Source organism: Anoplopoma fimbria, chromosome 12 (assembly GCF_027596085.1).
Source record: "Anoplopoma fimbria isolate UVic2021 breed Golden Eagle Sablefish chromosome 12, Afim_UVic_2022, whole genome shotgun sequence".
In the NCBI taxonomy this organism is placed as follows: domain Eukaryota; kingdom Metazoa; phylum Chordata; class Actinopteri; order Perciformes; family Anoplopomatidae; genus Anoplopoma; species Anoplopoma fimbria.
Window position 1 is genome coordinate 18,136,913 of NC_072460.1, and position 13,230 is coordinate 18,150,142.

The window sequence follows — 13,230 nt, forward strand, 5'->3', positions numbered from 1 at the left end:
TTTTAAACCTCCCAATGTCCTGATACTATTGCATTTTTCATTGGTATTTTAAGCAAAGAGTTGTGAGGTCTTAGAAGTCAGCTGGCATTAATTCCTCCGAGGCAGAGGGATTCAGCTTCTCCCTGGAAAGAGGCTTAACAAGAAAGTTCTCCTGCTTCCAAATGACTTAATTTTCCCTTTCTCACATATATTTCTTTATTCCATAGTGGACATGAGAACAATAATCGAATGTGAATACAGTCTGTTTAACTTAATGTCTGATAATTTATTTAATAATTATTGAGACGTATTGTTTTTCTGTATGCAATTTATAGGAGAATCTGACAAACCAGAGATGCTGACTAATTGGCTCAATGTTTTCCATGGTTGTGGCCAATGGACTGTCAGAGGTGCAGGTGGATACATAATACATCAAGGCAAGAAGAAATACAAGGAAACGGAGGTCATTAATGCTGCTTTGTTGAAAAAACATGACATTTAATGTATCATTTTCAAACTACTATGATAACCAGCTGGAGATATGAGCTACCGAATATCAAACAACAGAAATATTTTTTGCGTTCAATTAGACAAGAAGGATAAATTAACTGATATTTTCTTAATGTACAGTGGAGGGTTGTATCAGGTGGCAAGGTCTAAAGTTCAATCAAATGAACTTCTCCATTCGCAGCACATTAATTCTGGCCAGTTTGGAGAACCAGCGATTAGCGTGTGTGTTGCTGTGGGATGCAGTTTGAACAAAACCGAATTTTTGGTACAGGGAAATGGCTTCCGTCTGTGGCGAGCTGACGTCCAGAACGAGGCGGGCGTATCCTCGCTCTTTGCAGAAATCAAGGGCCTTCCTCGTCAACTGTGAACCCAGGTTTTTGTGCCGCCATGGAAACACCACAACCGTGTGGGACAACTCGCCGTAAGTCCCATCACCAGCATCTTGGGCAAACTCTGAGCCTCCTCCCGTGGCCCCTCCGTTCCGGTCATCAAACCGCTCGCCTTCCTCCCCTTTCCCCGTCAATGCCACCATCCCCACCACCTTGGACTGGCCGTTGACGTCTGCCTCTGCCACCCAGAAACCGTTATCTGGGTTTTCCAGGTAGTTGGCTCCAATGTCAGCCATGTCTGCGCTCAGCCTCCTGGTCACGTAGCCGTCGTAGATCTCATGGCAGCAGTAATAAATTAGGCCAGCCCATGCACTGCCAAAGAGTAAAGCTTGGAAGTAGGAGCTGCCTCCAAGAACATAACCAGCCATGGAAATGCTCAGAGCAATGCCAATGTGGTCCGGGTGGCTCATGGCCTTGAAGAAAGCTGGGTATACATGTTCACGTATCCCGTCGCAAAAGAGCGACATGACCACATGTTTATCCGAGGGTCTATATTCCCTGATGGAGAATTGAACTGTATGTTATAAAAAAGAGATAAGGAAAGAGAGAGAATTAGAGCTCAGCCATACTAATCTGCCTCTGGTTGCAATAAGAAATTCCTGCTAGATTTCCCAATGGGCTCAACACGCTCACGTAACGTGTTGTTGAGAAGGGAAAAAATAATCAATACACCTCAAACATGATCTAAACCTTTTCATTTCTAACTTAACTCTATTCCGCATAACCATAAAGCGTGGCACTTGTACATAACAACCAGAGGTGAAAATCATTAGCACATTATTGAAGCATTGTTTCTTTTAAGATTTCAAGAGTGAGAAGCAATACAATAAAGTCTCAAAAGTCCCAAAGAATGAAAATCAAGGCATAGGTGAAAAACTGAGGCAATAAATAAAAGGTCTTCAGTAAAAATATGTTATGTGTCATCTAGGCATGTAAGTAATGCCATTCATTTAGAGCCTAGCTGTCTCATTAGATATCTTGTTCGTAATCAACTCGCCTACTTGAAAAGAAAAAAGGTATAAAATATTAACACAATCAGAACATCAACTTACAGTTATTTTTCTGGGCCATGCCGACTCTTTCCCCCTCGTCTTTCGCTCACTCTGAAGGACTTAACGCTGCTGCTACCCCTGAACTTAAGCTACAGATTGTTATAATCAGCCATTCACAAAGAGGGAAATTAGTCTGAGCATGAGCAGCCACCAACACACACACACACACACACACACAAAAAAACTTGTGGACCTTAAATGACTTAGAAGTCAAACTGAATCTGATTGTTTAAAATATTGATTATATAAGAAATTCAACAGTTAGATTGAAACAAGCGTGTTTTCAGTTTAATTGAAATAATCACAGTGTTGCTTTGATATGAAACGTAAAGTATTTTTTAAAAAAACCCAACTTAATTAGCTCAGTCAACAGAGTAAAGAACTCTATCATGGATTTCTCAAGGAGGATGAGCACAGATCCTGAATACATTAAGTCAGAAAACTGAGCAGAATGAGAATTCAGCGCTCGTTCGAGCACTTCATAGATATTTCCAAGAATAAAAGGTTCTTATTAACCTCTTTTTGGGTGCTTCAGTTTTGATGGCGTTCTTTCAGGAAACTGCTGCGGATCTCCACGCGACCTCTTCCACTAGAACATAAGGTGAAAGTAAAAATAATATTGTCGAGCCCCCTGACATAAAAGCGTCCTATGGCATCAGTGACAATGTCTTGTGCAATAACCCGGTGGCCCTCTGACATGATTAAATTTCCTTGGCAGGCGAAGGGCCTTTCCACCTGTTTAAATCAATAGCGCTGCCTCATGAATCTGTGAGCGATAGAAGGTCAAGCAACTCTGGAGGTTTCTCAAACCATTTTTACCGCCATAATTCTGAATTGTGCAGCCCGCAGGTGAAACCCCCTGTAACCACATTTTCTAGGTTTATATTACTTTCTCTGTTTACACATATAGAGGGCTGTATGATAAATGAAAATCATAAGCCCCTCACGGAAATTAACCTATTTAAATAAATGTGATGGCAAATTGACATGATGGTCTCATTTCTGAATGGCTCACTTTTACTGTAAATATACATTGGCAATCTTATGAAGTCACACACAATAATATTTCCATAACGCGTCTAAATTGAACGCCGTCAGATTAATGCAAAAGCTACAGCAGCCCAAGGTTAAATACATAGGGAGATTTCAGATACACAAAGAGACTGACCCACACTGATTGATTTGCAGAATTTAACTGTGCAAACAGACTAAAATTTCAACACTACTGTGTGTTTGTCAGGGTCAGAAAGTGCCTTATATCCTTTTGGAAGATTGCTGTCCTTAAGCTTACAGACACCTGATTCTGCTGCATGCAGCTGGAAGATGTGTGGAGAACCCAGTTTAATTTAAAATGCACATTCTTTTTGCCTGATTAAGGCACAAAACAGAAATACATTTCTCACGTGAGTCATCTCGTATGCTCAAAGAAAATCAATCACTCAAAAAAACTACGCGCCGCTGTCAATGAGCTGATTCTTCTTAAGTCAGATCAGTGTATAAAATCAGTTATTCCCCATGCCGTGCAGAGAAAGAAAAGTTTATTAAAAAAACAAAACTCTGTACAACCCTAATAATCAAACCAGCCGACTCCTTCCTTATATTTTCAGAGTAACCTAAAAGAATATCCAGCAAAAAATCTTGGCAAATAAAAATTCAACTTCTTAAAAAACAACTTCAAAGGCTTGTCACTTTATGCTTGTGCACTGTCAGGCTCGATAAAGATTTCTGTGAGAAAGGAACAACAAAATAACTTTTTAAATCAGAAATGCAGCCTGTGAGACAACAGAAAACACTGGTATTCCTACATACGGTCTTTACTTGGTTCTTTTCATAAGCACAGTCATTAGGAACATTAGCTGTATGTATAATTCACCTATGTCTTGTTTGGTTTGTTGCTTGGTGGGTTGCGCAGATAGCCTACTGTATTTAGCCTACTTTGTTAGCTAGCACGTTGTTAGCTTATTATGTTAGCTGGTGATGTTACGGACTGAAGTGTGTAGATGCAGGTAAAGAGAGGGGTCTGCTTCAACACAACTAAACGCTGGTTATTGAGAGGCTGACAAGAAGTCTGACTGAACTCATGTTCCAGTGCTTTGCACAGATCTGATCCTCCCCGCCGCCTGATCTCATCTCTCTCTGAAGCTACAAACCTTCTGGTTATCTTATGTGGCCATGTCTGCTGTCACAAGTTAAATTGATCATCTATATTAGCCATTGTTGTTAACCGTTAATGTGAGCTAGTCTTATGAGGTGTCCCTGAGTAATAAGAAATGGTAAAAAAAACTTTCAGTATGAACAATTCAGTATGATAAAGTTCACAGTCTTTGGACATGTTTCAGCAATTATTTTCTAACATCAAATGTCAGATTTGACTTTACCCCAACTTTAAATAGTTTGCTAATGGCAGGAAAATAAGTCTAATGTGTCATTACAATGAACACATCTATGATATCATTGAAAGTTGTTTGGCTTTTAACATTTAAATTATAAATCACTACAGCAAACAATAGACTATACATTTCTGGAAACACTGAGGTCACACAATCATGTCAAAGTAATTTTGTCACAATACAATCACTTTGAAAGATTATTACAACACAGTATGACACAATTAAAAAAAACAAGTCATGACCATTACTTGTAAATGTATAAGTACAAGCTGTTGCTTCAATCAATTCATACTTGAACATCATGAACATGTTCAAATTTGATTAATACTTCATCACAGGCGATATTGATTTCACTTGATAAAAGTAGCTAAGAGTGCTTAAGAGTTGATTGCGCTATGCCTCGAAACAAAACGTCACAAGGAAAAAAAAGGTTATAGTTGCCCTGGAAACAAACCACTGAAGGCAAACTGCATGCTCCACTTCTAATGGGCCCATGAGTGCCCAATGAATTGCATTTTTATTCATGGACATGTACTTGAATAAGGATTGTAGGGGAAAGAGCCTGTTCGGTATGCTTGTCATAGAGCTACAACATTAAGGGATTAAACCATTACATTATTGAGTTTTTCCAAACATATCCAGTGACTATAAGCATTTGAACACACCTCAGACAACTTTATTTCCAACCCACTGCCTCTTCAGAAACTCTGAATTGAATCTGAATTTCTTTATGGCTTCGTGTACCTCAAAAGTGCATATACAGAGCTAAAACACTCCCCAGTGATTTCCATTTGGTTCCAGACATCTTTCATTGTTATAGTAATGCACTTGATCTTGTATAGAATATATGTTTGATGTTCATTATGTCTGAAAGTGCCCCTGTCAAAGTAAAACATGAATATTGATTTGGACCTATGTGGTAGATGAGAATGGAAGCTTATTCAGGTTTGTGCAACAATAATGTCTCCTTCTCCCAGTGCAGGAATTACAGGATATGTGGCAAAAAGGAAAGAAATATTCTGCTACACAACTCTGATAAGGTCAATATTTGCAATGATACTTATACTTTTACATGATTCATTCATCATTCTTTTGTCCAGATGAATGCGTCTGCAGTCAAACTTCAAAACTATATTGACCTGAGGTAAAAAAAAACACAAAATAAAACATTGATACTTTTTAGTAAGAATGATATATCCATAAGGGATAATTATGCTCATTTTAGGGGATATGAGTAAAATAATTTTGAAAAAACATTTCATTTTTCTAGCTCATTGCAACTACAATATGGTTGAACTTTTCATTGCTATGGTGAGGCACTTCCTCTTAGCTGTTTCCAGTCTTTGTGCTAAGCTAAGTGGCTGGCTTTATATTTACTGTACAAGACACAAGAGTGGTAAATTAATTAATTAAGTAAATAGGTGTATTCCAAATATATCAAACCATTGACCTTTAAGGTTCCGTAAAGATTGAATACTTGGTTTAATCAACGAAGTCAACAGTGACTTAAAGCACTAGACAGCAGTCTCAGTGTCAAAGTCCTGCTCTTTGTGGTACAAAACCATCCTACTTAAAAAATTCCTTCCAGGAAATAAATCGAGTACTTTCTCCACTTGAAAAAAAACGTTGCCACAGAACATAGTCCAGGAAACAAATATGATTTCTTACAAAACATATTTGTAAGTACAATTTAGTACATCTCAATATTGTTTCTAGGAGACAAGCTTGGTTTATCTGCATTTCATGGGCTGCAACCTTGAGTTTCAGTACAAAATAACTAACTTACTTTTCACCTCAGTTTTATTTTGCCTGAATGCAAATACTCCAATATGTAATTAGATTTTTAATCATAGAGTGCAATGTATCTGAAAACCCAGGGAGCTCATTATGCTTTGGTTATCTTGTAACACTGTTTTAGATTGTGAGAGATAAGAAATCATGATGCAAGTCTATAATCACAACAGACCAAAGAGCAGCAGAGCGTGGTTTTTCTTTCAAATCTTGTTTTGTGATAATCTTAGTTTGTCACAATCCAAGACATGCCGCATCTTTGTAACCGCTAAGACACTTAGCACACTGCAAACAGACAAACTTGATTGTCTCACCTCAAGGTGAAAATCCAAAGTAATTTTAATACTGAAAATAACAGGATGTCAGACGGACACTCCTTACGATAGTACAGTATTTTAAATTCCACTGAATAATAATAGAAAGCTGTCGAGACACATATTGTGTGGGAGACTGAGGATGACATTAGTTGTAGGCAATGCACGAATAGTGGGAGATTAGTGCTGGATATTACCAAGCTGCCCTTTCAATGCTCAAAGACTTTTCATGGCTTCATATGCAAAACTGAAGATTTTCATACTCAAACCAAACTACAATTGTAAATGTAAGAACCATAATAGCCCTGTGAAGCTTTCTATACACACACTAGACAGTTGGTTAGATAAACAAGAAGTAAATCTTCGTTATTTTTGTCCATTAAGGCAACAAATGTAGTTTGTCCCATGGGAGGTTGTAGGCCATGCTGTTACCCAAACCAAAAGTATTTATCCTCTGGTGACATGAAAGTGTTTAAAGATGCTCTGGGAATCTCTCTTATTTTGTTTTATTGACATATTTTTTTGGCTTTGGAGTGGTTCTACAGTTAAGGTGGAAAATGGGCACTTTTTTATATTTAGGATATCGTAGGTATACTTGTTGAGAATAAAGATAGGATCACAATCTTTATGATTTTATGTGACAGATAAATGCTACTGGTTTTCTTGCAATAGTAACAGACCCAGTGTGTTTTAGCAGGATACCAAAATTACAGTTTGTACCACAAGGTTGTAAGATTTTCCATTGCTATCTGCCTTTAGATATCTAAAATATTAAGAGCTAAACAGTCTGCATTGAATTTGATGGGGGTCACTGGGTGATCACGATTAAATCGATGCATCCTCTGGAGCGCATGACTGTAATCAACGATGTTGAATCATTAGATTTAGAGGTATCTTGTTGTAAACGAGATAAGTTAACAATTCTCACCTGTTGGTGGCACTAAGGCATCACTACAGCCATTTGGATTCATCCTCTGGGGAGCATGCTTGTCTACGAAATATCATAGTAATTCATCAAGCATTTGTTGTGGGTGTGACCCAGTTGGTAAAGCATGTTGTCTATTATTAAGAAGGTTAGCAGTTTGATTCCCAGATCCTTAACTCCCAATGTGCTGCCCAGTGACTTGCAAAGCAGTTATGGCTCCATTGTGGGCATGTGATGGTAAATGTGAGGCCTTTATACCACTTGCCATGTCATCTACAACGATAAACAAAGTGTTTTCTGATCTGATCTGCCACTATTGACAGGGTGATATTGTCTGTCAATAGTTGGAGATTAATTTTAACAACTGATGCCGTTGTTTTCCTTTGGAGGACAGTCGCACTCACTGTTTGTATGTAGACTCGCAAACTGGAAGCTTGATGATGTTTGTCAATCCTCCAGAAAGGCAACGATTTTATGAGACTGTTTATAGAGTCATAAAACACATTAAAGCAAGAGCAGTTTAGATTTAGCTCAAGTGAGATCACAACAACGACTGCATTATGTGTACTTATATATTTTTAAGGCCTTGGATAACTATCAACACTGTGCTGCACTTTTAAATACATTTTAAGAAATTCTACATTCCAGCGATTGATTCAGATGAAGGCATGTGACACTTCTGATTTGTGTCATTTTACACTACATCTTCTGAGGTACGTATGTTTCTAAGATCTGGATGCAATTTTGACACATACCGCTGTCCAATTGTTAAATCATCATTATATTTTTTTAATTGTTATGTTCCACTCTTTCTGAGAGAAGATTTACAACAAAAGCCAACTTGGTTGGATGGTTTATTGGTCTGAATCGAATGTGGGAGCTAGAGGCAAAAACCTTAACATTAAAATAATTTTGTATTATTTTACAGTGCAAGATCAACACAGAATAGGCATATATTCAAGGCACCTACATGAGATAAATTATATCGCATTTATGCTCCATCTTTGTAAAATTATTGTTAATAAACTCCTCAAAGCCAACAAATAATGCAAAAAAAATCATTCTGTAAAGGTGGTCTGTTTGCTCTTCTCCTGAATACAGATTGAACCACAACAAAAGGCTTTTCAGCAGAACTATATTGTGTCTCAGGCTCATCCCAGGCTCTCTGGGGACGGCTGGGTCAGAGAAGGAAGCTGCAGCAGCAGCAGCCTGAAACTAAACTCCATCTATCACACTTAAAAAGCTGCCCACCTCCACCTCGCCACCAATATGCCAGGAGTTGTTGGGGGATTATGGAAGGGTTTGCAGCAAGATAAAGCTGTGAATAACCATTGCCTTGTTTTTCATTAGTAGATGTTAGAAACGTTTAAGGTTAATTACTGACTTGGGTACATGGCTCAAAAGAACACAAGTCCCTGCATGGCTGCAGCTATATTAAACAACTGATTTGTCCCAGACAAGGAACATTTTGAAGAGCAGCACCTTAAAGATAAGTAGTAAGTAAAACAAAGGATTCAGTACTGTGGATGGAATAAATAATAAGAAGGTAAATAGAGAAACACACTATATTTGATTCATTCAATCACAGTCACTGTGATGTGGCGGAATGCAGACAGAAACAGACTGATTTTTTTTTTCTCAGTTAAATTTATTACAGATTTTAACAATACACTTGTGTAGATGAGTCACAGTAAATTTATTACAGATTTTTTAATTGGGGAAACAAGACTGCTGTGATCATCACTAAGAAAAGAGGTGTTACAGCTATTTTTGACTGTGGTATGATGTGTGCATCTCAGCTTTATTTAACCTTGATCTAAAGACAACAGGTTTTCCTTGCTGACTTAAGTTCCACTCTCTGATCCTCGCTCATCCTGAACTTCTCCACAGAAATTCTCTTAAGGAAGTTTTTGGCCATCCACCCATTTTAACGTCATTATTCTTCATGTGTTCTACTACCCATAAAGTTAAATATTGTCATTTTCATTATGCCTCCATATCTGTGGCTAATGCAAGGCAATCTGATGGAATGCTCTGTTTAATGTAGGCCTTAATTTTACACAGCTGCCGACAGAGAAGTGGAGTCTATTATTGGCACTTTCGGTTATCTATTTTTCCGTGACCTGGTAGTGCTCAACGTTCATTTAAAAGTAAACAGCATCCTGTGTGACTGAGGGGATTTTTTAATAGGACTCTGCCAAACTCTATTTCAAAATTGGATTAGATGTAGAGAGGATTAAAGTGCAATTTTTTTCTATGCATCAAATCATTTTCTCTGATATAACATATTACAAATGCAGATCCCATAATGCACTATGCATAAAAGCACAACTCTTTTGTCTCCTGACAAGGTGAAAGCAATATTTGAGGATGCAAATTATTCTCTGAGACTGAAAGGTTGAAAAGAAAAAAAACACAATTTACTTTATCAATTTACTGTATTTTGGAGAATATCATTAACCATCGCTGTTTGGGAGAGGCTCCAGTAACATGGTTGTATTTTAAAAAGTAAACAAAACTAAATAAGGCATCATCACCCTGGCATCCTGCTTCTCATCACAGCTGTACAGTAAAGTGACCTCTACTCCAGCCAATTTAAACACTATGCCTGCACTTCTGAGTGGAATTATAATTAATGAGACAGATGCAACAACAACTGCTGCATCATGTTTTCAGATGGTTTGGATCATTGGGGTCATGTCATGTTGAATTCAATAAAGTTCAATACCTCCATTTTTATCCGCAGATTTACAATATCACTGGCTACATTTGGCCACTGGAGGAAAAACAAGATTCAGTTAAAGTCCTCCAAGTAGTGTAATCAAATATCAAAACTAAAAGTACTCTTTAGGCAGAATGGTCTTATTTCATTTATTTACTTTCCACAACTACATTTTGTACAAACCTCTTATGGGTCCTTACGTGATTACATACAAGGGGTATGCCACATTCCGCATGTCATGTTATGCATTTGAAGCTTTTCACTTGTCATTTCGAACCATGTGGTTGGCATTGTGAAACGGCTTTCCTGACATTAAAAGCGTTAAATGCTCGCTGTTATTTTTAGGGAACAAAAATATGGTAACAGTCCGGGTTAAGTTTGGACAGCTTAGTTGGGTTAGGAAAAAATATCATTGTATTGCTTAAAATAAGTAAGTGAAATATGTTATAAAAAATATGTAAACAATGCAACATAAGTAAGGAAAACAATCTTCACTAACTTCAAATAAGTCAGGAAGGATATGGTTTCAAACTGGTCACGGACATTGGTCTTCTGGGTGAAAGTCTTGTGTTTGTTTGACCTGTCCTTCTCCACTCTCAACCACCATGATCACTCTTTCTAGCTTTTTTTTTTCATTATGTCACTTGCTCTTCTCCACTTGCTCTGAGGATCACTCATTTTTGAGTGTAGCATATTCACGCAGATGGCTTCACATTGAAGTCAATACAGCCTACATGGCGTTTAATGGAAAGCCAATAGCAGGAACAACATTGTAATAGCACGTAAAATTACCTATGCAAGTGCCTCAACATTCACACGCAATTTGGTGGGACCAGGCTGGTTTTAGAAGGGGACTTTTAATATATTCCACGTTCAACATAATCATAGCGCTACTACAACACACACTCCATCAAGGGACAATGGAGACTGGCTGGTTCACTGTTACTTGTGATCATCAAAAAATGTCCTCATTGGTTTTATTTGGAATATATTACGACAAGCAAAGATGTGTCAAGTGACCCAGAGTTGGATAAGTAAAGTGATACTTAACCTAAGTAAAGAAAATGCTGTGAACATTTTTGTGCACCTAGAAACTGAAGAAAAAAAGGTTATCTTTCTTCAAAGACTTTGAAAACATCACACTAATATCCAGACAGACAAGCTCAGTGAAAGCAAATGGGGTTAACAGCCGTTCCCCACTTCAGCAGTGAGAACTGATTAGGAAAAACATAATTGTTATTTGCAGTATCACATACAAGATTATGTGTCGTTCCTGGTGTCACACCTGTCCCGTGACAGAACACGACAAGGCAACTTAAACTTGTTTTGACACCCATGTGTAGTGTAATGAACACTTGCTTGACACTACAGCTTCTCAGTAGTGGATCACGGAGGATGTGTAAGTGTTTTTCCCCCAAACCCTGATTCTACATTGAAATTGAAGAAAATTATTTTTCCCCAAAAAAAATAAAAAATGTCTTTCTCCAAATACAGTGTGTAAACACTTAAAATATTTATTCATTTACATCATGCAACAAGGCTTTCATGCAACATACAACCTGCCCTGCCAAAACTTAGCCTCACTGCCAGTTCACAGAGATGCAAAGATAGATCATGTGAGGTTTACAAACGCACAACTGAAAGGTGAAGGTTTGTGAATCAAATCACGATGAAGGACGCTGGAATTCCAAGGATGTGATCATTATTGATACTTTTGTGGAGCTTTTGTTGGCAGAAAACCTTCTTACCCATATCCTCGAATGAGGTTGGTCTGGTTAATATTGTATGTATGTTGTGAAGCTCCGGAAATACCTTTAAATCTGTAGATTCATCATAAGGGCTGAGCTCTAACAAAAGCAAAGTAAAAAATGCAAGACAAAGTCAACTAATAACAGACTTCCTGATCAGTTGAAATAGTATCATCTCATTGTTGCATATATTATTTCATACTGTACTGTCATAAAATGCTGGTTCTGAAGATGTTTACTTAGCTTTTACTGTGCCTAATTCAACTCAATCAATTTAAGATTAATTAACACCGTTTTATACAGATACACATAGATACAATTCAAAACATTATCATGTATTCGAAAAAATGCACAAACACACTCCTGCATTGGAGTTGTAATGTCTTATAAGTTTACTGCAACATGTGCAACTTTTAGTCGGATTAACCAGAGCATCATATGCTGTTCTCTACCTTATCCAATCGAAACATACATTTATACTGGTCCTTATCACTGTCTTACCTGTGGTAGCATTTATATTGATAAATGACTTGCATTATAAATCTTGTCGTACACAATAACAAACTGAATGTATGTCTCTGAATACTGCTCCTTTTATGCTGAAGATGATCAGTATCGGGCTACAGTAACGTCTAAACAAGCTTTTAAAAGAGGCTGAGCAAATGTGACATTTACATACAAATGTATATGATTTTTGACATTATCAAGCATATCTCTACCACCCACCGGTAATCAATCCATTTGACCTTATTGCTCATTCTCCTCATATGTTATGAATTTTTTTTTATTTCTAACATTTTCATATCTAATTTCCTAGTTGCTAAATTCCTTGCCCAAACAGCAATCATTCAATCATAGCATAGCAACCGTAACTAGGCACACCAGGTCTGTCAAGCTGTTGGTTTCTCTACATGCCAAGTGATACAGATAAATGTGTTTATAATAAGTATCCAAACATGCTTATTTTACAATGAATAATATATTCATGGTGTTTTATAAGGAGAGAACATTTAAAGAAATATGCATACATTCATTTTCAGAACCAAAACCACAACCTGTCTTACAAGCATTCAAGTGTCTGGACAAGTTATCTACATGCAAATTAAACTAGAGGAGATGTGCAAATTAAACTAAAGGGGATGTGTAATCCTGCCTTATTCCTTTACTGACAAATGGATACAGCAACATGGTCAGGTAGAAAAGTAGGAACTTGAAATACAGAAAAACAAGTGGATAATAAAAAAATTAAAAAAGCATATTTGAGATGTTAAATGTGACACGATCAGTTTCACATTCTTTAAAACTTTGATTGTCATGAAGGTATAAGCTAAATGACAGCTTTGGATATCTTATTAACTTTGCCCACAGCGAAATCAACACCATCAGCACTGTTATCCATAATTCTGATAA

At 37.3% G+C, this 13,230-nt stretch overlaps 1 protein-coding gene across 1 annotated transcript; it reads right to left on the reverse strand.

The window, feature by feature from the left end:
- Window positions 1-646: 646 nt before the first annotated feature.
- Window positions 647-1,949, reverse strand: LOC129100419 (probable N-acetyltransferase camello). The gene is made up of 2 exons (XM_054610037.1): window positions 1,931-1,949; window positions 647-1,392 (listed from the first exon to the last, which is right to left on the reverse strand). Exons 1-2 carry the CDS (start codon window positions 1,947-1,949, stop codon window positions 647-649), a joined length of 765 nt encoding a protein of 254 aa, XP_054466012.1.
- Between the last annotated feature and the right edge of the window lie 11,281 nt (window positions 1,950-13,230).